The sequence below is a fragment of the Pogona vitticeps genome, chromosome 4 (assembly GCF_051106095.1).
Source record: "Pogona vitticeps strain Pit_001003342236 chromosome 4, PviZW2.1, whole genome shotgun sequence".
In the NCBI taxonomy this organism is placed as follows: domain Eukaryota; kingdom Metazoa; phylum Chordata; class Lepidosauria; order Squamata; family Agamidae; genus Pogona; species Pogona vitticeps.
The window spans coordinates 239,690,291-239,713,748 of NC_135786.1; the positions used below are offsets into that span (position 1 = coordinate 239,690,291).

Sequence of the window (23,458 nt, forward strand, 5' to 3'; positions counted from 1 at the left end):
ATGGGGCTGAGGAAGACCCCCTGCCAACACCCAGGCCGGTGGTCGAGAGGAGAGCGTGCCACCCACGTGCTGGGCAGCTTCCCGAGTCTGTATTATTCCTTCCCCTCCCTGGGTCTTCCACTCTCACCCCACCCCACCCCACCCCCAACCTGTTTTTATACCACCTCTGGCACAATGTCCCGACAAAGAGGAATGAGTGGCCGTCCACGGAGCTCTTAGGGACATAGAAAATAAACTTTATTCTCCGTTTAGGTGCCTACACAGTAGTTGCATCACTAACCACGACCCTCATGGGAAGAATGCAGCTCATGTTGCTCGACACAGACCACAGAGAAGCCTCTGCCTGGAGCCAGAGTCCACGCTCGCTGGTTGCCACGGAAGGAGGAGGAGGAGGGAGGGAGGGCAGCAGCAGCAGCAGCAACCTAGGCTTGGCTCTTTGATATATTTAACAGAAAATGAAAACAGGGGAAAAAAAACAGATTCCAGGGATAGACAACCCCCCCCCAACACCCACTCCCTCTCCTGCCTGCTGTGGGCTGCAGCCAAGCCTTGCAGAGGCAGGCAGGAAGGGTCAAGGTTGTGGTGGCCGGCCCTGGCCGGGGCTCCAACCCAGAGGCATTGGTGCTGAGGTCAAGGCTGTGCTCCAGCGGCGGCCGGGACCGGGGAGCCCAGGGCGTTGGGAGAGGAGATGACGGGCGAGGCGGCCAGGTTGCCGATGGGCTGAGAGGCGGGCATGGAGGCGATTCCTGCGCATTGAGAGAGAGAGGCGAGCAGAGGGAGAGGGAGAGAGTCAACTCAACCGGGGCTGAGGAGGTGTCCCTGCCATGCTTCCGCCCACCCCAGAGCAGCCAGGAGGGGCGGCAGTATAGAGGCCACAGAGGGAAGGCTTGGGCGCACCAGACCTTTCCCCCCTCCCCCGCCAGTTGCCCTCGAGAGCCCAAGCTCGGGGGCCCCTCTGGCTGCACCCCCCCCACCTCACCTCTTCCAGGGCCGGGGAACTGACCTGCCAACAGGCTGGAGGAGCTGACCGGCGTGTTCGCGGACGACAGCACCGTTGAGGTGCTCATCCTGGCCGGGTCCTTCACTATGGGATCTGTCCGAGAGAAAAGAAGGGCCAGGGCCCCCGTAAGGACAGCAAAGGACCCGTCTCAGGAACGGGAAGGGTGGCGCAGTGAACCACCCCTGCCCTGGGAGCTGTGCCCGCGGCGGAGTGAAGGGAGTCCAGGGCAAAGGGGGACACACACACAAGCACATACACACACCCCAAGGCCAGTGCAGGCCTGGAAAACTGCAGAGAACCCCCGGGCTGTTTCTTATTCGATCCCCGGGACCCCCATGGATCCAAGCAGCCCTTTTGGCCCAAACTGAAAGGGACTGGAGGGCTTTCCCTTCTCACACACCCCCCCAAGGTCGCACTGGGGGTAGCCCTTTGCTTTTCAGGAGAGTCAAACGATTCTCCTTTAAGACAAACACTCAAGCGTTCTTCTCTGCTGGGACCGGTCCTGGAAGGGGGTCCGAGGCAGTAGAGCGATGGTGGAGACAAGCGCACACAAGCACGTATGGTCCCCCTCTGTGGGGCAGAGCAGGTCCCTTAAGAGGGCTAAGAAGGAGGACTCCTTCCAAGGGCCAGGGAAGGGCTGGACAGAAAGGGAGGACGGCCTGATGGCCTGAAAGGGAGGGCGGTCCGAGAAAGCTCTGGTGGTCACAAAGGAGGACCTCCTCCCGGCGCTGGCCGGTCATGACCAGGCCGTCACCCCCACCCCCAGCCGCTCCTCCGCAGGGATCAAAAAAGGAGCCATGCTTATGCGGTGCCCCACAGATAGCTTGGAGGGGAAGTGCCCAGAGTGGGGGGGAGGGGGAGCCAAGGCCCTGCTCTGACGGCCCAACCCAGAGACCGGCGAGGGGGAGGGCCAGCGCCGGCCAGACCACCTACAGAAGTAAGGGTGCTCCATGGCCTCGCGGGCCGTCAGCCGGGTCTGGTGGTCGTAGCGCAGCAGCTTGTCCAGGAAGTCCAGGGCCTCCGTGCTGACCAGGTGCTGGTTCTCACTGTGCACAAAACGCTCCCACCGCTTGCGAGAATGTCTGTGGGGGGAGGAAGGAGAAGGGAAGGGTGAGGGGGGCTCGCCGGGCGGTTCCTTCCTCTCTGGAGACCCTGGAAGGCCTGGCTGCCAGGCGGCTGAGCCCAGAAGCCGCCACCCCGCCCCGCCCCACCCCGCCAACCAAAGGAGCTCAGGGAACTCAGCCCGCCAGCCAGCCGGTCTCTGTCTGGAGGGAGGGACAGAAGGAATCCCCACTGCAGCTGCTGCTGCCACCGCCATGACCGCCCTGGCCCCACCGCCACCCACCAGGGGCTTGGGGGGCGTCCCTGGGCGGGTGGGTGGGGACTCACCTGCCCAGGATGTCGTTGAAGCGAGGGTCCAGTTCAATGTTGTACTTGTCGATGTAATCGTAGAGGTCTTCTGTGCCCAGCACTTTGGCGATCCGCACCAGCTGGGGAGCCGGGGAGGCGGTGGAAGCAAAAGGTCAGGGATTTCTGGGTGGGGAAGGGGACGCGATCCTGCTCCCCAACCGGGGTGGAGGGGGCGGAAGGGAGGCAGAGGGAGGGCAAGCTTTGGAGGCAGGGGGAAGGTGGCCAGGGCTGGAAGCAGAAAAGGGGGTGGGGCGCAGAGGAATCGGGGCCATGTCAACCTCCTCACCTGCAACACCCTCTCTCTCCTCCCCCGCCCCTGCCCCCCCCCCGCACACAAGATTTAAACACAAGAGTGGACACCGAAAGGTCAAGAGGGGGAGTGGAAGGGGGGCCCCAAAGAGGCCCAGCGGGCACCCGGCCGGCCTCACCTGGTCGTAGTTGTCGTGCCCGTGGAAGAAGGGCTCCTTCCGGAAGATCATGCTGGCCAGCATGCACCCCAGGCTCCACATATCCAGGCTGTAGTCGTACATCTGCAAGGAGGGGGGTGGAGAGCCATGAGGCGGCCGAGATGGCGCACGGGGTGGTGGTGCAGAAATGTTCTCATCCCCCAGGCAAGAGAACCGAGCCCACCCCCACCTCCTGTCGGCCACGTCTCCTCAAAGCCTCTCTACCAGGCCAGCCTCAGCCCCCCCCCCACAGCCCCGGCTGGACTCGGGCACTTCCAGCCGAATGAGGAGCAGGCCGAGGGTCCTCCCTCTCTCCCAGATATGCCCCCCACCCGCCCCCTGCATCCCTTCCTCCCCCACCGCCTCTCTCGCCCACAACCATCTCTCTCCAGTTCCAGGGGGAGACGTGCCATGTGAGGCGGGCAGCGGGTCCCACACCTGATCCTGGATCTCTCCGGAGACAAAGGATCAGTGGGGCTAGAGACCCTGGGGGTGCCGCTCACAGACGCCTCTAGGCGGAGCAGACGAGCCATGCGGCCTGGCTACCGCCTGCCCTTGCTGGCGCTGAGCCTGCCGAGCCCCCTCCAGGCGTCGCTCTGAGTGGCACAGGAGCCGGCGGCCAACCCACCTGGTAGTCCACCAAGAGCTCCGGCCCCTTGAAGTACCGGGAGGCCACCCGCACGTTGTACTCTTGTCCCGGATGGTAGAACTCCGCCAGGCCCCAGTCGATCAGGCGCAGCTGCAGAAGAGGGAAAGGGAGGGAAGGAAAACAAAGAGCAGAAGCCGAATTAGGACCAGAGAGGTCAACACTGCCCAGCCACTCACCGGTCAGATCTCTTTGGACGTGGGTGCCTGCCCTGGGCAGGGGGGATTGGGCTCGATGGCCCTCAAGGCCCCTTTCCCACTCTGTCCTTCTATGACTCGAGGCGCCCCACTTTGCCAGCATGGTGAAGAGAAAAGGGGCCGCCAAGGGTCCGGATCCAGATCCTCTTGGCCAGAAAGAGAACAGCATCGGCCAGAACACTCATTTCCTGACTCACGAGGTGCAAAACCTCTCCTGGCTGTGGCCGATACACCTTGACTGGAAACCCCCTCCTCTCCCTGCGTTCGAGGTCTGCCCAGAGGGAGTCCTTGAGCGGCTGATGCCGCCAGCAGGGCAGTGGGAATGGAAGGGGCTCCCTGGGACGAATGACAATGGGGGGGGGGAGACGGCTGTGGCTCGAAGGTGGCCTGACCTTCCGATGCTCGTGGTCAATCATCACGTTGTGTGGCTTGACGTCCCGATGCATGACCCCCATGCTGTGGCAGTAATCCAGTGCCTGTGGAGGAAGCCGGGGAGAGAGAGAGAGAGAGAGTGGGGAGCGGTGCAGACACGCAGGCAGGGTGGAAGGGCGGCCGCCTGCCCTACCCCAAGGGAAACCGCTGCCAACGGAGGCAGGGCAACACGTTGCCGTGCGGGCAGCAGAACGGTGGCGCCTTCAGGGCAAACGGCCCCCTGGCTGGGGGTCAGGCTGGGGCTTCCCCTCCCGTTAGTTCATCAGCCCAGGGACGGGGTTCTGACGGCCTTGCCTCTGCCTTCTGCTGGAGAGACGCAAGGCCAGCAGCCACCTGCCCGACACCTTTTGCCTCGGCTAGAGAGCTGCGGGACTTGAACCACGGAATGCGTGGCCCACGACCCAGCTCAGCCACCAAGCTTCCCGGGTGGCTCCTGCCAGGCACCTGCCCTCATCTAGAGGGCAGCGGGCAGGATCCGGCTGCACGGGGGAGACTGGCGTAGGGAAGACGGAGGGCCGTGAAGGAAAAGCCGGTGGGAAGAGCCGATGAAATGGCATGTTTGGAAGTCTTAAAGGGCTTCCAGGCCTGGCATCACAGCACCCTCCGGTTCTCTGCAGAAGGTCCCAAGAGGTTCCCCCCCCCCAATTCTACAGTGCGCCGGCCTTCCCACAGAGCTGCCTCCAGTGCCACTCTTTTTAGCTTAGGGGCTAGCGGGGACCCAATCAGAGGCCACCCATCGGCGTGCAAATGTCACCCTCTTCCACGGAGCGAGTGGCTCCTCTCTGTCTGCTGGCCAGGTGCCATAAACAGCAAGAGAGGGAGATGCACCACCCCTCCAGACTGCTCCCGAAGCCAGTCCTGTCCCTCTTGAGGCGGAGAAGACGGGACAGCTCAGGGGTAAGGGGTGGCTCTCTGGTGGACCACAGCCTCCCTGTGAAGCGATGTCCTTCCTTCCCACCCCCTCCCTGGATGCTCAATTCCTTACCTTCAGGATTTCATACATATAGAATCGGATGTCGAAGTCTGAGAGTGTCTGATACAGTTGCTGGAGGAAGGAAGAAAAGAACGGAGGAGGGAGAGAAATAAGGAAGGAGGGCAGGAAGAAGTTGGCAAAGGCGAGTTGCCAGGGCGACACTCAGCCAGGCTGTGGCGTCAAGCAGGCAAAGCCAACCCCATCTGCGATACATGTAAGCCATCTGTGAGCAGAACACCTCTGTGCACGTGCAGAGTGCCTGCTGCCAAGTGCATCTTCAGGATCGGGAGGGGCTTGGAGGTTCTACAGGCTCTGGAACAAGGACCCGTCCCGCTCTGAACCCTCTCAAGGGATCTTTCCAAAGTGCGGCAGAAACTTTTCCAAGTCTGCTCCCGTGACCTCGGGCACGACCCACGCCCTGGAATCCAGAAGATGTGCCCAGGCTTTGGTGCCAGGCTGCCTCACCCCCATGGCACACCTTCTCTGGCCCCCTAGCCTCAGGACCCCCCCAACCAGGCTCCCCGAACTCCACAACTTGGGAGTGGACCTGATCTGTAACCACCCCGAAAAAAGGAAGAGAGAGCAAGCTCCGTTGCCACTGGGCTGTCATCTGGTCGCACCGGGAAGGGAGGGAGGGAGGGAGGGTAGACGAGGGCAGAATCCAGGCAAAAGATCTGCCTGTGCTTGCTCAGAGGGCGGGCGGGGGGGGGGGAAACCTGCCTGAATGGCCGGAGCCATATGGCCATGGAACCCAGTGACCTCCAGGGCGGGTGGCGAGCAGCCCTCTCAACATTGGAGGCCCTAAAGGGAAAACTGGGACCACCCTCTGTCCAATTTGCTTGGATTTAGGTTCCTGTCCTGAATGGGGGGGTTTGGATTCGACGGTCTTGGGGGGGGCCCTTCCGACTCCATGATTCCGAGATTCTAAGAGAAAAAAACATCACCCTGAAGCTCAAGCAAGGACAGACGTACAGTGCAGGCTCCGAGCTTTAATGGGGAAATTAAATTAACAAAAGGAAATGAAGGAAGGAAAGCCAGTGACCCAGGGAGGCTGGCATCTGCCTTACTGGGATTACTGGGATTGTCTCTGTCACGGATCACTGCTAGAAGCAAGACAGAAGGCGGCTGAGGAAGGAAAGCACCCAGCACAGATACAGGGTCCCTCTTCTGCCCAGGAAGCTCCCAGGGTAGCCAAGGCGGTTTCTCCAGCCCTTTCCTCGCATGTGCGCCCCCCCCGGCCGAGAAAATTTCAGCCAAAACAACGAGGGAGGGGAAGAGTTTCAGCTCAGGGGAGCCACCTTGTGCACAACACACAACAACCTCCCCTTTATTTTAATTCTCCAAAAACCTTTTGCAGGAGAGGGAGGGGACTTCCCATCAGTTCCCACCAAGTGCTTTCCCAGTTTTGTCTTTGGGAGGAAGAGAGAGGGGGTTGAGGGGCCGGTGAGTCGGCCCCAAGCGTTCCCCATTCCCCCCCACCCCCACCCCACACTCTGGTTGAACCGGACAGCCAGCCCGTCGTCGCCTCATCGTTCTGGGGCACAGCAGAGGAAGGACAGCCCGGGGGGGGCACTCACCTTGAAGTCTGTGTTGTTCACATGCTCAAAGACTAGGGCGGGTGTCCGAGACTGCAGGGTGGCGTCGGTGGTGGCAGCAACAGGCGTGCCAGGGCAGGAGAGAGAGAGAAGAGAAAAGGCTTAGTCTCATGCGGGCGCAACCACCTCCCTCCAGCAGGACACGAAGACAAGCCCCAGCCCCCCCGCCCGGGGCCAAACCCTTCTCAGCTGCATTTCATCGGTGGGTCACAGGAGCCAAGGCGGGCGGACGGCGGGAAGAGGCCTTACGTAAGAGAGGCCACCCCGTGATCCCTACGGGTCCGCCATGTCTACGGCCTGCCAGCTGCCGGGAGGAGTCTGCACCCGTGCAACAGCCTGGGTGGACCCGTCTCCCATCCAGAACGGCCAACCTCTGGCTCTGAGAAAAAAAAATGCAGATTCAGGGACACCCAAGAGGCTCCATTCAGCTGGGCCGGGGGATCCCGAATTGCGTTCTTGCTTAGCAAATCTAGCCCACACACACACACGTGTGTGTGTGTGTGTGGTGGGGTGTGTGTGGACATGGATACAAGTTGGGTTTTTTTAAAACAGCCAGGATCCCCTGCTACAGCACTGGCATCGGTAACCCTGGGAGACAAAGAAAAGCGGCCACAGATTTACTCCCGAGTAGCCAGGTGGGCTTAAGTGCAAAAGAGCCTTGGCCCCTTGCTTCTTCCCACCGAGGCTCAGCTGCAGCTAAAAGGAAATGCCCCGTGCAGTTGAGGTGGACAGGGATTCCAAGGGCTGCCGAGGGGCACCCTCCGGGCCTCGCTCAGGGATCCTTCAGCGCTCCCTGCGTGCCATGCCCTAATCTCACACCGTGTGAGCTGCAGGGCACCGCACAGAGCAAAGGGGAGGGAGACAGCGCAAGGGAGCGGGGGGGGAAGGATCGGGACCTCAGACGGTGCAAGCACAGCAGAGAGACCCATAGGGAGCACGGGGCCCAGGAGCGCTCCCTCCTTGGCAACAAGGCGGCAATTCCCTGTATTCCGGAGGCGTCCTTCACCCAGGGGCCCCATAGCACGTCATTCCCCCCCACCCCACCCCTAGAGAACCCAGAACGAGCCCCACTGCCAAGCCCTGGCGCTATCACGCTGGCAGCCCCTTGGGGGGGGGTCCGTGCCAGCCTTGTCCGTCCCCCACCCTTCCTCACCACGGGGTCCTTGACAATGTCTAGAAGGCTGATGATGTTTGGACCCCCTCGGAGATTCTCCAGGATCTTAATCTCGCGCTTAATTTTCTTCTTTTTCACCGGCTGAGGAAGAGAGAGAATGGCCGTCACAGCTGGCCTTCCAGCCCTCTTTTCTTGGAAGCAGTGCCACCCACCCACCCACCCACCCCAGGCTGGCAGGAGGCGTCTTGCTGAGAGGCCTCCAGTCGCCTTGACTCAAGGCCACCGCCCGTTAGGGAGACCTAACGAATCTGGGGTGTGTCTGTCTGTGTAAAATCCTCCCGGGAACATCTAAAAGTCTGCTCAGGTAAGAATCCATCATGCCTTTACCACCCACCTGAAGGGGCCCCAGCAAGGGGTTTCAGGCAGACCTGGTGATGTGGGTCCTGCAGCCCCAAGCCCCCCTGCCCCCACCCCCGTGGGGAAGGTCTCCTGCTGTGAAAGGGCACAGGCATTTCCCCCAACCCACGGAAGTCCAGGATCTCACTCAGGTCTGCCACCCCGTCCGAGAAAAGGAAGAGCTGCAACCTGCCGGGCCTTGCTGGCACCACCAACACGGCCACACGCGGCCCACCCCCTCCAAGAGGGAAGCCCTGGCGTGCCCTGCTGTGCCCCCCCTCCTCACGGAAAGCAGCCTCTGCCTGGAGCAGCCCCAGTCAGGCAGGCTTTGAAGGGCGGCTTCTCCTAGCCCAAGGAGTCGATTTCACGAGAGCCAAGATCCACCGGAGCCAGGGCTGACGCTCTGCTCTGATAAAGGCGCCCCGCATGGCAGCCCCAAGATTGCGCCCCCCCCCCCCGGTGGCCCTTGCCAACCACCGTCCATCGTCACTCCTGGAACGGCACCCTTTCAAGGCTTCCAGCAGCCTCTCCAGCACTGACGGCCCACCCATGTCAGGTGGACGGGTGCCACCACCCCTCCTATTAGGGAGCCCCTTGGCCCTTCCCTGGCTCAGGCAGGCTCCGAACAGCTGAAGAAGCATCTCCTCGGAGGGAAGGGCCGGCGTTCCACTTCCACACGCACCTTGAGAATTTTCACCACCACTTTCTCATTGTTGGTGATGTTGATGGCTTCAAAGACCTCGCTGTATTTGCCTCGGCCGAGCTTCCGCACCAGCTGGTAGTCATCTTGGTTGCTGCGGAGGATGATGCACGAGGGAGGAGAGGAGAGCCAAGTCAGTGGGCTGGCCGCCTCTGCTCCGAGCGCTGGCCTCCTGCATCCCCATCTCCAGGGAGGAGGGAGGTCTGCAAGGCGCCCCGTCCTGTCTGCCCTCAGGGCCAGACCGGCAGCCCTTGGATGGCGGCAAGACCCCAGATCCCCCCCTCCCCAACTATTCTTCCAATTCCTCACAAAAAAAGGCAATGTGTTCTGCAACCCCCACCATCCATCCACTCGAAATCTGCCCCCACAACCTAATTATAGGTTTACATCTCAAAAGACGTTTGGGAGCATTAAGAACCAACTAAAAACATGGATGTAGAGGCACGCCTTCCCTTCCAGTTAATTCCTGTCCTCTTTCCTTTTTTTTCCTCTTTGATTTATTTTTATTTTCCCCATCTTATAGAATCATTTAATTAATTAATTGTTATAATTTTTTAAAGAACTTCTTATCCTTATGTTGTAAGCTGCCTAGAGTGGTCGAAATGACTAGATAGGTGGGGTATAAATACAATAAATACAATAAATACAATAAATACAATAAATAAATAAATAAATAAATAAATAAATAAATAAATAAATAAATAAATAAATAAATAAATAAATAAATAAATAAATAAATAAATACATACATACATACATACATACATACATACATACATACATACATACATACATACATACATACATACATACATAAAAATAACTCAAAATCCATCTTGGGTTAATTGGCAAGCCCGTGAGTGATTATCCCCAAACCCTTCTGGCTGAATGGGAATCGGAAGCTGGGTGTTCAGTGGTGCTGAGAGGGGACGGCACCCACCAGACGTGAGAGAAGGGCCAGGACCACGGACAGAGATCTGCGCGTCTTTCCAAAAGGCGGCCGGTGGGCTCCCTCTTCACTCACCCAGGACGGGCAAGGGCTGGCAAGAGGCTGAGGGTCTTCTGCCCCAGCAGGAGCTCCCGGGCACAGCCGGCCCATCGTGTGGGCTCTTCAGCTTTCCAATCAGCCCGTTCGGTCCACCCTCTGTCCCTGACTGGAGCTCCTCACCCAACCTCGGTCTCAGGCCAGCTCTCTCCCGGTCCATGGACGGGGCCTTCGAGTCTACCCTTCTCCTGAGGCTCGGGGGGGGGGGGGAACCCTGGGCCTGTATTGCAAGCGCCCTGCCCTTTTGCTGCAGGAAAGGGCATTTGGGGTGTGGGAGACCCCTGAAACCTGCAAGGTGCTAGCACATCCCACAAGACCTCATTGGGTGGTCCACACAACGGCCTGTGGTTATAAAGGAGCAAAATTACAGTACGGCCGCTGCCGTTTCAAGCTCTGGGCGCCGGCCCTTTCGCCCTTCTTTCCCTCCCTCCCTCCCAAAGAAGGCTTGAAGAACCCCAGGGTGTGGGTGGCGAAGGAACCCGGCGCTCAAACTGTGACTCTGGCCCTTTTCAAACCCAGCCCCTCTTACCCCCATTCCACAACGTGCGACTCGTAGTCCCAATACTCGCGAGGCCTCTGGGTGTTCACATCTGCGTAGACTCTTGCTCGGCTTGGCACTGGGCCCGACATGCTGCCCCAGTGTGGTGGTCAGCACCTCGACCACTCTGAAACAAAACACACGTCACCCCAAGCCCATTCCCGACCCAGAAGGGAACCACAGGTATTCAGCCCACCCGCCAAGGGGCAGGGAAGCAGGAGATCCCACCACCCGCAATGGACCAAAACAGGAAAGACCCCCCAAAACCTTTGGCTTGGCGGGGGGGGCAGCAATAATGGAGAGAAAGCATGAAACATATGCTTGCAGTATTTTTTTTTTCATTTTTTACACTTTGTAAGAAGCCAGGCAGTGTTTTACATATCCGTTCTCTGGTGAAAATTCGACTGGTGGCTGCCGTGAGCCCCAGGGGACTGATGACTGGGGAAAAGCGGGGCCGTGAAAGGTGCCTGGGCAGGGGACCCTCCTCGTCTCTTTCTACCCGCTTGGCTTTTGGTACCGCGAGCGAGTGCTTCCCCACCCAAACCTGGCACGGGCTGGGAACAGACACGCGTGTGGAGCCCAGCAGCAACAGAGGTGCCCAGTGAGGCTGGCCTGCCCCCAGATCTGGTTTTGGATGGAATGTGGGGATATGCTGGAGTTACGGGAGGAGAGGAACAACCCAATTCCTGGGCCTGCTTTGGAGAACAACTGGGGGGGGGGGGGGCGCACGGCGTCTGTGCCTAAGAAGCTGGGGTTGCCAACCTCACAGCAGTTGTGGCCGTCTTTCTGATTCCGCCCAGAGAGAGAGGCGGCCAGCCGGGGAACCAGAGGTGGGAGTTCCTGCATGTCATGGAGAAGGGCTCTCCCTCTGAGCCGGGGGCCTCTTTTCGTTCTGCAGGTAGGGCAGAAGGCCTCACCTGAGACAAGGTGCGCCAGGCCCAGCCAGGTTCAGCCCGAAAATGTAGGGAGGAGGAGACGTTGGAGCAAAGTCTGACTCCCTCTCTCTCTCTCTTCTAAGCCATCACCACTGGGATGTCTAGGCTGGCTCTGGCCCTATAGCTTCTCATGGAAAGCACTGCTCAAAACACACACACGCAGGCATGCACGCGTGCACACACACATCCTGTTTGGGCCAGTCAGCAGTTCTCTTGGGCTTGCTCACGGATCCAGGAGCCCTTCCTGTTCCTAGCAACACAAACGCTCCCTGCAACTCCTCCTCCTCCTCCTCGCAGGGAAATCCGCATCCTATCTGCCCCGGAGGCTCATTCAACCAACAACAGAAACGGGCGCTCTGGTTTCCAAGGCTCCCTGGCAAGGAAAATAAAAAAGCTCCCTGGAGGGGAGGCCTTCCTGGAGTCGGCGCGGCCTGAGCCCAGTGCCTGCAGAGATGGGGACAGCATCAGGCTGGCCTCCTCCTCCTCCTCGTAGAGGTGGGGTCAGCACGGGGATTTCAGGGAAGAACATCCGGCCCTCCAGCACCTGCTCCCAGCCAGGAGAGGAGGGGAGAGTATCTGCAGTCCAGCAACGTCCTCTGAGCTCCCAAGGAAGACGGGAAGAGAAGACAGCTGAGGATAAGGGGGGGCCCGTGGGGCCTCCTCTTTGCTGCTCAGGCCCCGCCAGCAGAACAGGGTCCAATCCTGCTTTTCACCCAGATGCCCGAGGCCGACTTCTGAGCTGCCCCCTCCCTGCTGGAGACATGATGGCCCTCCCATGCAACGCCGGGCAGGCGGTGGGTCTCCAGACTCAGCAGGGCCAATGCTGAGACTGTCACACCACACCAGGCGCGCGGTTGTTCTAGGGACCCACCAAGGAGAGAAAGGGAGGAGGAGGGAAGGGGGAGAGGGGACCCGTTTGCCAGCTCCTCCTGCCTGGCAGAGGCCAGCCCAGAAGGCGGATGCTCTTCCTGGGACTCAACGTCCCGGACCCCGGGATCCTTTGAGAGCGCCAATAATCCGATATGGAGAAACTGGTGCCTGAGAGCCACCACACCGGTTAGCTGGAGACATGGGAGGGGTCTCAAAGCTTAGCCCCTGCCGTTTGGAAAAGCTCCTGCCCAAAATCCTCGGGCAGCCATGGCCGGTCAGAGGAGCCTATGCCAGCCAAGGTGGTCCGAGCGGTTACCACCGTGGCCAAAGGAAGCTCCCGATCGCCCAAGTCAGCCTGAGAGCGAACGGCTAACGGGACTGGCAGAGCAAAGGCGCAGCAGCATCCGCCCGGATACGACTCCGCGCCCGGCGCAGGATGACATTTCAGGCACCTGGCCAGCCCTCCTGTGACTTGAGGCTCATGTTGTCTGTCTCCAAGGCGCCTGAAAAGGCCGCCAGCCAACAGGTTTGCGCAGCCAGGAAGAAACCGAGCGGATCGATGCCTCCACGGCAGGAGGTTCCGCTGAAAGGGAGCGGCCTGCAGAAGAGCCGGGCAAGACGAGGCGTGGCCTACAAGCTCCAGGAGGCAGCCAACACACACACACACACCCCGGTGGCACATCCTTGTCCAAAGGCGCTTAGGAGAAAGAGCATCCGAGCGGAGGGAACCCGTCAAGTGATGCGGACGTGGACACACGGGGACCAGGAATATTGGGCAAAAACCCAAAGAGAATTTTTTTTAAAAGACGACAAAGGCATTGTGGCACCATAAAAACAAACGGCTCTGTCTTAATGTGAGGACCAGGAAAAGTTGAGGGAGATGCCGCCGGCAGTTACAGGGATCCCCAGACCAACGGGCTAGGGTAGGGATCTGGCCACCAGCTCTGAAGTTCCGTCTGCCAGAGGACTCTCTCACGAGGAAGGCTGCAAAGCCTCTCCTCAACAGCAGCGGCAACTGCCCACGGAGTTGTTTCCATCCAGAGGAGCCGGGCAAAGCTCTGCTCGCCTTCAGGGTGGTGACCAGCCCGAGGCAAAGCCCCAGAGGGACAAGACGCCAAGCTGGGCCCCCTCCGAGCAAGAGCGGAAGGCTTCCCCGTCTGGGCACACACACAACTGCCGCCCCGAGTAGATGTTGTGTAGAGGGGCGGGGTAAAGATTGAATAAATAAATAAATAAATAAATAAATAAAACTGATCTTGGGGGTCTGCCCAGCCCAAAGAACTCACTGCACAACTCTGCAGGTCAGCCAAGACGGAGCCCTCCAGACCAAGCCCAGGGAGCCACATTTGCAAGACACGGAAGAGGCCGAAACCACCAAGGGCTCTGAATCGGAGCACAGCCCAAAATAAATATGCTGGACATACCACAGTTGAAAATCTACAAACCAACGTGTCTGGAAAACATTCAGCCAGCCGCTGAAGATGCAAAACTACGGGATGCATTTCAAGCTAGAAGCGTTCCTCAGGGAACACACAAGGCTGCTGTGACAGAACCCATTGCAGAAGCCTCCACGGCTTTCAAGAGCGTCTGGGGAGGCCTTTCCCTCGATTCCACCACCTTCCCGAGCTCATTCGGCCAGGACGTGAGAGAGGGCCTTCTCGGTGGCGGCTCCCAGCCTTCGGGATGAGCTGCCCCAACAAGGCAGGTCGACCCCCCTCCCTCCCTCTTGCCCTTCTGTCATCAATCAAAGACCTTCCTTCTCAGGCAGGCTTATTATAAGCAATAAGTGGGAAGGATCCCTAGGGAAGGATCTTAACTCATGGAATTTGGATATTTTAAAGCATTTTTAAAAAATGATTTTAAATTTGTTTTTAAATGTGATTTAGGTTTAATTGGGTGCTCTTTTTTACTATAGGTTTGTACAGTATTTTAAACTTGTACCGTTTCCCCGGAAATAAGACCTAACCTGAAAATAAGCCCTAGCATGATTTTTCAGATGCTCGTCATATAAGCTCTGTTGTAATATCAATCTGTAACATGTCTTTCTCTTTAAGGGTTAACACTGAAAGAACCTCATGTGTTTCCTGCGACTAATTAGGCGTATAAAATCTAGTCTGTTTTACCCTCTTTCACACCCTCTATCTTGATGGTGTGAAGCTATGGAGCGAGGCAGAAGCTTTTGTGTTTGCCTGTTGGCATTGCCTAAACTGCCGTTGCTTACTCTGTTCAGTTACTTTGGTATGTAATATACTTTTAGTGTTATGTTTATTTCTTAGGGACTCCCGTTTACCCTTCCCTAAGAGATTTAGATAAAATATATTTGAACCATTTATCTCAGTGTCTCGCAGCCTCATTATTTTTCCCCAACAAGCTCTACCCCCAAAAAGTAAGTCCCAGTGAAGTGAAACCCTAACCCTCCACTCTTGTGCAGCAACCAGAAGAAGAGGACAGGACTATAACAGAATAAATGTAGATTGCTGTACATAAAAAAAAAAATTAAACATCCCCTGAAAATAAGCCTTAATGCGTTTTTTTGGAGCAAAAATTAGACCCTGTCTTATTTTCGGGGAAACACTGTAATTATCAAATTGTTTAGATTGTTGTGATCCACTTTGGGTCCCCCCAGGGAAGAAAGGCAGCGTACAAATCAAACAACCATTTGCTGGGAGTGGATCTCCGATCTCATCTGAATGTTACAGCAGGCCAGGGGTTCATCAACCTGTTTCAGGATTTGTTAAAACAGGTTGTGCCCAGAGATTCTTTTGAAAACACCCCCAAGCCCTGTTGCTACGTCCCGTCTGTGGTCTCTTTCCAGGGCTACCATCCCATAATGCTTCACAGATTTGCCACCAGGCGCTGCGGCAGGGCTCCCCGGAAGGACCCAGTGGGAAGACAACGCAGCAGCTGCAGGCCTGGTCCTCCAGAGGTCTCAGCAGCCACCACAGGGCCAAATCTCTCCTTTTTAAAATTCCTCAGCATCCTCCACCAGTTCAGAATCACATCCTAAAACTCATGGCGCTTCCCCAAAGGGGGAGGACAACCTCCCCCCCCCACACGCACACCCTGCAGATGGGAGAGATCCCCGCAGCTGCAGAACCACACTCCTAAGGACCTGACGAGCATTGGCACACAATGGACAAGTGTCGCTCTAGCTCCCATCCCACCAGAAAAACTGAGGTCGGCTGCTCCTCTCTCTGACGGCCCTGGGTGGACCGGCATATGAGCACGACACGGATCTAGCCGAGAGTGCTAGTCCTGAGGCTTCCTTTCACTTCAGAAGCGGTGGCTGCAGGGGCTGCCCCGGGTAACACGCCAAGCAAGGGGACCCCATCCCACCCCCTTCAGAAGGGCCCCTTCAGAAGGGAGTCCCCAGGAATATAAAGCAGCTTGGCCTTCTCACCCCACTGAAAATCGGGCCATCTCCCCACACCATGTGTTAAACCTCCATGGCCAAATGGATAAAGACAGCCCGGCGTGGAGCTGAATGCAAATCAAAAGGAGCCTGAGCTTGAAAACAGGCTAGAAACAAGGCAGACACAAATCTTCTGTTGTAGGCATTTCAACGCTAGGCTCCCTGAGTTTTAGAATGACCAAGGAACTCCCCTCCTTCAATGCTGCCTTGTCGTGGCGAAGGGGCTTGAGTAACTCAGAGAAGCGATGGGCTATGCCGTGCAGGGACACCCAAGACAGACAGGTCATAATGGAGAGTTCTGACTAAACGCGATCCACCTGGAGCAAGAATTGGCAAGCCACTCCAGTATCTTTGCCAAGAAAGCTCCATGAACAGAAAAAAAAGGCTAAAAGATATGATGCTGAAAGATGAGCCCCTCAGGTCGGAAGGCATCCAACATGCTACTGAGGAAGAGCGGAGGACAAGTACAAGTAGCTGCAAAGCTAATGAAGTGGTTGGGCCAAAGCCGAAAGGACGCTCAGCTGCAGATGTGCCTGGAAGTGAAAGGAAAGTCGGATGCTGCAAAGAAAAAAAATGTGACCCAACTCCGGGAGGCAGTGGAATGCTGATGGTTCCTTCTATTTAGGAATTTAATTTTCCGACTACTTCTCCTAAGCTAGCAAAAATTAATAGAGGGCAAAAACTTCATAGACCTTTAGCGTACAGTACCTTGATAATCAGTTTTAAACAAAACCTTTAAAACACTGAACAGTAAATTCATTCAGCAAATTTACAAACAGCCAGCCCACGGCTGCGCACAACAGGAGCGGCGTCACTAGCGGCAGCCAACTGACACTCACTCATTAAGGAGCTCCTTTTCTAATTTTGGGGTGCACATGACCTGTGCGCAAAGAGGTGTACAACCCAGGACTGAAAAGAAAAAAAAGAGAGAACTCTTCACCCAGGGCCAGTCGGGTGATGTCACAACAACTGTGCAGATGGAGACCTGCAACAGGATACTGGTCATCTGCTATCCTAACAAACTAGTGCTTCTTTAAAAAAATGCTAACGTATTATGCATTTATGAGACAGGTATACCTTGAATGTCTCCAGAGTAAGAAATGACTTGAGATCTGGAAATGTAAAGTAAATACTACATTAAGCAATCGTCCTCCCAAGAACCCCTTTTTAAAGATGGAGAGAAGCGGGGGGGGGGGAAATCAGGTTTCATGTCTTCAGAAATTCCTGCAGCTTTAATACCTCGGTTCTAAAGCATTTCTGTCAAGGATGAAGCAACCCGCATTCCTATTCCCATCGAGGGACTTATTTTTTTGCTTCTAAATTCCAGTGAGAGAATCACACTGTACACACCCAGGGGCTGCGCACAGGAACTCTTTCACATCCTTACTGAAGGTGCGGAGGGGAACCACACCTGCGCCCGTCGCCAACTGTGGGATGCGGGCATGACCGCGAGTGTTTGGAAGCTAGAAGCATGGTCTGCAAGCGCCTTTTGCTCTGCCTTTGGAAGAGGCACTGGACTGGCAAGAGTTCTGAAGCAGGCTAAGAAAGGGATCCATTCTACCATCTGTCTAGATCCTGTCTGGATCTGTTCAGATGTTTCCCACTGAACGTCTTCCAGCCAGCTGCAGACACTTCTCGGGGAATTCTTCCAAGGCAAAATGCCCAAGTATATTACGAACGATCAAGGTCCAGTAAAGCATTTAACAGATCGGTGTCACTGATTACCTGTCACTGCAGAATAGGGCTCGCCCACGTGCTGTTTAAAAAGCACGTTTCCAGGCCTCATTGTTGGGAGAGAAAGTGCACACAAACACACACACACACACCCAATTCAAGCAGCCTATCTGAGTGTCTGAACAAAACGCAAGCAAGAGCAAAGCTTCGAGGGACCACGGAGACAATGCCATCCGGGACGTTCCAATTCTCCTCACTTTTCTCTTCTACTGGATGGAGAATTTGCAAAACATGTTTACACACCATGCCAGGGATGTCACATGACTGGCTTAATAGGAACCTGGGAAGAAACTGCACACAGATCACTGTGTGGAGAAACCCACTGCTCCAAGAGCAGTTTAGCTTATCAAAGTGACAATCTGCTGGACTGGTCAGAGGAGCAGTCTGTCCCATGCAGCATGCAAGAGTTTCCCTCCCTGGAGTGAGGAGAGAGGCTGCTGTCTTCCACTCCTCCCTGCCAGTTTCAACATAGAGTATAAACAGGTCTTGGTAGGTTCTCCGCTGCAGGAGGAAGGGACTGCGGTCATCCGGACTGCAAGCCTTTCAAAAGGGATCCCACCCAGCTGGACTCAGGGGCTGCTTGACAGCCAGTCAAGGGCATCAGTATATTTCCTTTTCTGGATCATGTTGCATCCATGTCTGTCATGCATCCACTCAACCTGCCAAGGCACCAGTGGCTCTCCATATTCGTCCAGACTCCACAAACTGAAGCTCCTTCCGGTTCCGGCTGGACCAGAAGCACCAATTAGCACATTCCACCCCACCCCTCACCCTCTTCCTCATTAACAGCAATAATGCCTGGCCAGAAGGAGCCAAGTCTCCGTTCAGCCAGAATGCAATCAGGAGAAGTCCTGCAAATATATCGCTCAGATTTACCTAAGATGTAGAACATGTGCATTTGTGCACACAGGTGACGCACTCCTGTGCGCGTCTAACCTGGAGTGATTTCTGACACGTAATCTGAAACCCGAGTAGACGGAATTTTATGTGTCCGAAAACACAAAAGAGGGCTGACAGGGCAAGGCTTGAACCAGTCTACTCCAGATTTATGGCAACACGTTGTATGTTACTTATTTCTAAATGCTTGAACTCCTGCCCTTATTGGAGTTATGTGCATTCATACAAGTTTAAAACACACCAGTGGATTTCATGTGGCTGGACAACCACTGCATCTCACTGCATGTGCCACCAGCCTGCCCGTCTACCTCCATGTGCATTTAATGTCAGGAATGCACAAAGCATCTTCTAAAAGTGCAGGAGCCACATTCTTATGAGTTTGTGTCCCATCTTGCATGTTCCATCTTTGCCTGTGGCTACCCCTGTACCACAGGAAATTTCACAAGGGCATGCCTACGGGATGCTCACAATGGATCAATAAATCATAGACGAAAGTCAGTAACAGGACATTTTGGGTAATTTGGCCTCATGCATTTCCTACCTTGAGCCTTGGTTAACGCGCAGTCCCAAAGCAACTGGGAGCTGTCCCCCCAAAGGCAGAGCGAGGCACGTACAGCATTCCAGGCAGAGAGGTGTGGCGGGGCGGCGGGGGCAGGATGACACTGGCCGGAGGAGGCTCAGGAGGGGGTGCCACCAGGTGCTCCCACGCGGTCAAGGGGTTTTCATCCAACACGAGAAAACTCGAAACTTCCCAAGATCCCGCTGTGTGTTCACAGCATCGCTCTCTCCCTGAAAGAACAGGAAACATCCTGCTAGCTTTTATTCTCATGCCTCTCTTCTGCATAAAGTGAGCACAGGTCGCTCGCAGCAGCTCACCCGCACATGCAGCAAGAACACAAACAGGAGATTCAATGCACCGTTCACAACAGTAGCAATAGAGTTATGGGTCACAAACAATGTTCCCTCTAATTTTCTGCCACTGCTGGGTGGAGGGCCTGCCCTGTCCGCACGCAGGGTCCCCGCAACTGGAACCAAATGGGCAGCAACACTGGCTGCAGGTGCACAGCGCTGATGCAGCGCCATGCGGCCGTGCACCGCCTCAGCTTAGAGAGGACGTTGGTCACAAAGCTGATCCTGACTTAAGGCAACTCTCCCAAAGTTTCTAGGTATAAAGTACTCAGAAGTGGTTTGCTCGTCCTGCCACCTGGTGGTGCTCCTGGATTGTGTCCTCTGCCGGAGGCGACACAGATGGCAGGACAGGTGACCTCTTCAGCTACTCACTGCCCAAGAGAACTTAGCCATCCCCTCTTCCCTGGAAAAGACCCTGATGTTGGGAAAGTGTGAAGGCAAGAGGAGAAGGGAATGACAGAGGATGAGATGGCTGGACAGGGTCACCGAAGCGACCAACATGAATTTGACCCAACTCTGGGAGGCAGTGGAAGACAGGAGGGCCTGGCGTGCTCTGGTCCGTGGGGTCACGAAGAGTCGGACACGACTAAATGGCTAAACTACAACAACTCCTGTGGGGGAGGGGCACCGGGGGATTTGAACTTCCAGTCCCTGCTTCTGCAGCCCAGTGCTCCAACCCACTGAACAGTGGTGCCAGCTCACATGAAGCATGGCCAAAAAGCAATAGTATCAAATAGTGTAAACAAAATGTTATCAGCAAATCTAGAAGTACAAAAACTTTTCAGAAATAAATTCAGAGAAAAAAACATTCCCCATAGAGAGCGAGGCATGAGAACCCTGCATCTATATGAAATTAGCAGAGGCGCGGGTGTGCATGGGTTTCAGACAGAGTGGAAAGGATTATGTATGCTCAAGTTGGATGCTAAAAATCAATTCTGTAAAAAAAAATCCTAAATGCTTATATAAGTCTCTAATTATAACATCAAGGAAAGCGCACCAAACATCCTTCTAGCCCCACATCCTGTTTGCCATGGAAGCCAACCAGATGGCCATGAGCAGCAGCCACAGGCAGGAACCCCCCACAACTAGGCCTAGAAGGGGCCCACGGCCCTTTCGAACGCTATGGGTTGCTGACTGTCTTATCCTATGAATCTGGCTAACCTCCCCTGAAAGCCACACATTGTGGGAGCAAATTCCCCACTTCAGCAACGCAGAGTGGAACAAATATACTGTAAACCCATCGACCAGTTTTAAAGACGAGGCATCAAGATCTACTAGGAAAACGGCACCTTCTATTGTGCAACTCTACCCGGAGAAACCCATCATGGGTGTGGGTGCACACTAATCCCTGACTCATTGCTAGAACTGAGTTTTACCAAGGATGATGGGCTTCTGTCTGATCCAGTCCTCTATTTTTTTTATATTATTAAGCAAGATGCGTATGGAGCAGCACTTCCCCCAGACTAGCCTTGCCGTTCATTGTTCAGACATCTTGAGCAAACTTTGTAAACTTAAAAGGCCATCAGCTGGCCGGGCAGATTTTATTTTGGAAGCAAGAGAAAAGGTCGGCCGCTGAGCTACCGGCCCACCCGTCTATCCTTCTCCCACGCCATGATACGCTTGGTGGGTCAACAGCGGCCCTGGAAGAGAGTAACCTGGCCTCTTGAAAGCCCCCAGTGCTACAGGCACTGCTGTCCTCTCCTGTCGCTCCCTGCGGATCCTGTCCCGGACTGGCACGGACCTCCTCTCCCAGGGAGCTGTTGTGGACGCACAACATCAACAAGGCCAAGGATGGCTGTCTAGGCTCCCAAAGAGGGGCTGTGGCCGCAGCCTTGGGGGCAACATCTCCATGCAGAAGAACTGTGGTGGAAGGGCAGCACCCCATAAAACTTCAAGGGCTCGGCTGCCACTGGGTGAGATGGAGCACGCGCGCCCCTCCGTCACACGCAACCGTCCTGCGTGACAAGACACCCCACAGAAACCGTGCCCGGAGGGAATGCTGGTGGGTACCAACCACCTTTGACAAAAATTTAGCCTGCTTTCTTCTCCCCTAAACAGATTTTGCTTTTAGTGTCGGAACAGAAGAAATCTGCCATCAGAGGGAAGGTGGAGGGTTCGAGTCCTCCGGATGCTTTCTCAGTCGAAGCGCTGCAGAGCTTGAAAATGTGGTGGGAGAGAAAAGTCGCAAAGTAATCCTGGTTGAAACGGGTGACTCCCTTCTTTACTTAATAAGCATTCCAATTGCATGCAAAAAGAAAGCCAGACAAACGAATAGCAAAAGATTTTGCAAACACACACGGCCGGCTGGCGAAAAGCAGGCCCATCTAACTTGGGGTGGCTTCCGAAGGAGTTTGCCCGACAGTCCCTCCTCGGGCAGCAGAACCAGGCAGATCGGCCTGGGGAGGGTCGGACGGGGCACACGTCGGGGAGCCCGACTCTCCACAGGCCCTTGAGCACTTCTGCGGGCACCCCGACACAAAACCTGGGAGTCAGGCCATTTCTTAGACGTCCCTAAAGGGAGACGATACAGGGGGGAGTGGCCCCTCACTGTGGAAGGGGTGCAAACACTGGGGCGCAGGCGGTGGCCTCAGGTGCGCCATTGACTCGAGCTGCAGAAAACGTGGGCTGGTGGGTCTCCGAATCTGTCCGCGGCTTTAATGGAAGACAAACGTGGGTCAAGCCCCCCTGAGGGGGTGGGGGGGCAGGATTTGGGTCATTTTGGACCCCACCAGCCATCATTTGGGGAGCGGTGGCAGGCGGGGAAGCAGCAAGGCAGGGGAGCGCCCCAAAGATGCCAGGCCAGAAGACAAGGGTCTGCAACCCCCCCCCCCGGCTGCCAAGATGCCCAAACCGACCCCCCAGTGGGGGTTGGCACACCAAGGATGGGGGGCAGCAATGCGCTTCCCCTTGCGGGGGGGGGGAAGAAGAGGAAGGGCTTCTTACCTGGGGGTGGGGGGAGGAAAGGCCGGGCAGGGCTTCAGGCGCCCAAGACCCCCCACCCCCTAACTCGACCCTCCCCCTCCCCCTCCTCCCCCCCCATTCCCCACATGCCCAAACAGGTCGCTCGAGGCCCCAACCCGTCCCTCCACCCCCCAGCCCCACATCCAACCCCTCCCCCTTCCCCAACGGCCCCCCTCAGAGCAAAGGCCCCCCCGATCCCCCCTCCCAGCCCCACCACCGCCCCCCACCCAATTCAGAAGAACCCCCCAGGGGGCCCCTTCCCCCCCCCACACACGCACACAGCCATTGTTAGAGGACTCTGCTCCTCCCCAGCCCCACAGAGGAGGTGAGGGGGGGGCGCCCGGGCATAAAAAGGGGGGGCACGGGCCCTGCCTCCCCCTCCCCTCCCCCACTGCCCCCCCTCTCTCGGGGCTTTACCTCGCCGGGCCGCTCAGGCGGCGGCGGCGGCGGCGGCGGGGAGGCGCAGGTCTCTCCCGGGTCCGCTGCTCCTGGAAGGGAGGGGGGAGGACGGGAGGGAGGGGGCTGGCCTCTCCCCGGTCCGCTGGGGGGGGTGACAATATGGCGGCGGCCGCGGCAGGACAGGCGAGCGAAGGAGGGAGGGAGGGAGGGAGGGAGGCGGAACAGCGGCGGCGGCGAAGGAGCCGGATCCCCTCCCCGCCACAGGGGGCGCTCGGCCGACAACGCCCCGCTTCCGGCTCCGGACCATAGAGAGGGAAGGGGCGGAGGCGGCCGCCGCCCCTCCCGGACTCCAACTCCCGTCGGCCCCGGCGCGCAGGGGCAACGGCCGGGCAGGGTGGGAGCTGTAGTCCCACGGGGACGGGGGGGGAAAGGAGGCGCGAAGGAAGAAATGGATTCCCTTCTCGAGGGAGGGAGAAGAAACAGGCGGGAGTTCAACGGGGGGGGGGAGGCGGCTGTTGCTGTTTCACCTTCGGCGAGGCGGGAGGGGCGCGGAACTGGCAGCCTCGGACCTAGCCTCCCCCCCCACACACACACCTGGAAAGTGGGGGGGACTACACTTCCCATCGTGGGGTCCTGCTGGCCGGGGACGATGGGGGTGGTAGTCCAGCGCCCCCGGAAGTCCCGTGGCGGCGGGACTGCATTTATGTGCGCTTTGAGACCTGCGCCCTCCCCCCCCCCGTCCTCTTTGTGTGTGTGTGTGTGTCTGTGTGTGTCTGTGTCTGTGTGAGAGTGAGAGTGAGAGAGAGAGAATTGTCCAGCACCGGACCTGTTGGATGCACAGCCTGAGGA

General features: G+C 56.9%; 1 protein-coding gene across 2 annotated transcripts; it reads right to left on the reverse strand.

The window, feature by feature from the left end:
• Positions 1-215: 215 nt before the first annotated feature.
• LOC110084827 (casein kinase II subunit alpha) lies at positions 216-22,808 on the reverse strand. 2 transcript variants are annotated; one of them, XM_072999651.2, is made up of 14 exons: positions 22,628-22,808; positions 18,882-19,129; positions 10,484-10,619; positions 8,892-9,003; positions 7,853-7,954; positions 6,682-6,732; positions 5,117-5,176; positions 4,092-4,175; positions 3,485-3,595; positions 2,839-2,940; positions 2,390-2,490; positions 1,934-2,082; positions 1,004-1,093; positions 216-746 (listed from the first exon to the last, which is right to left on the reverse strand). In XM_072999651.2, the coding sequence occupies exons 3-14, from the start codon at positions 10,582-10,584 to the stop codon at positions 631-633; spliced, it is 1,179 nt and encodes a 392-aa protein (XP_072855752.1). In that variant the 5' UTR covers positions 10,585-10,619; positions 18,882-19,129; positions 22,628-22,808; the 3' UTR covers positions 216-630. The 2 variants fall into 2 exon arrangements, with proteins under 2 accessions (XP_072855752.1, XP_072855753.1); XM_072999652.2 differs by lacking the exon at positions 18,882-19,129.
• Between the last annotated feature and the right edge of the window lie 650 nt (positions 22,809-23,458).

What these genes read in the sequence shown, in the direction of transcription:
- LOC110084827 (XM_072999652.2), bottom strand. Translation starts at nt 10,584, where the DNA reads ATGTCGGGCCCAGTGCCAAGCCGAGCAAGAGTCTACGCAGATGTGAAC. An exon ending in TGGTGGTGAAAATTCTCAAG is followed by an intron (nt 7,955 to 8,891) that starts GTGCGTGTGGAA and finishes TCTCTTCCTCAG; the next exon opens with CCGGTGAAAAAGAAGAAAAT. An exon ending in CTCCTCCAGCCTGTTGGCAG is followed by an intron (nt 747 to 1,003) that starts GTCAGTTCCCCG and finishes CTCAATGCGCAG; the next exon opens with GAATCGCCTCCATGCCCGCC.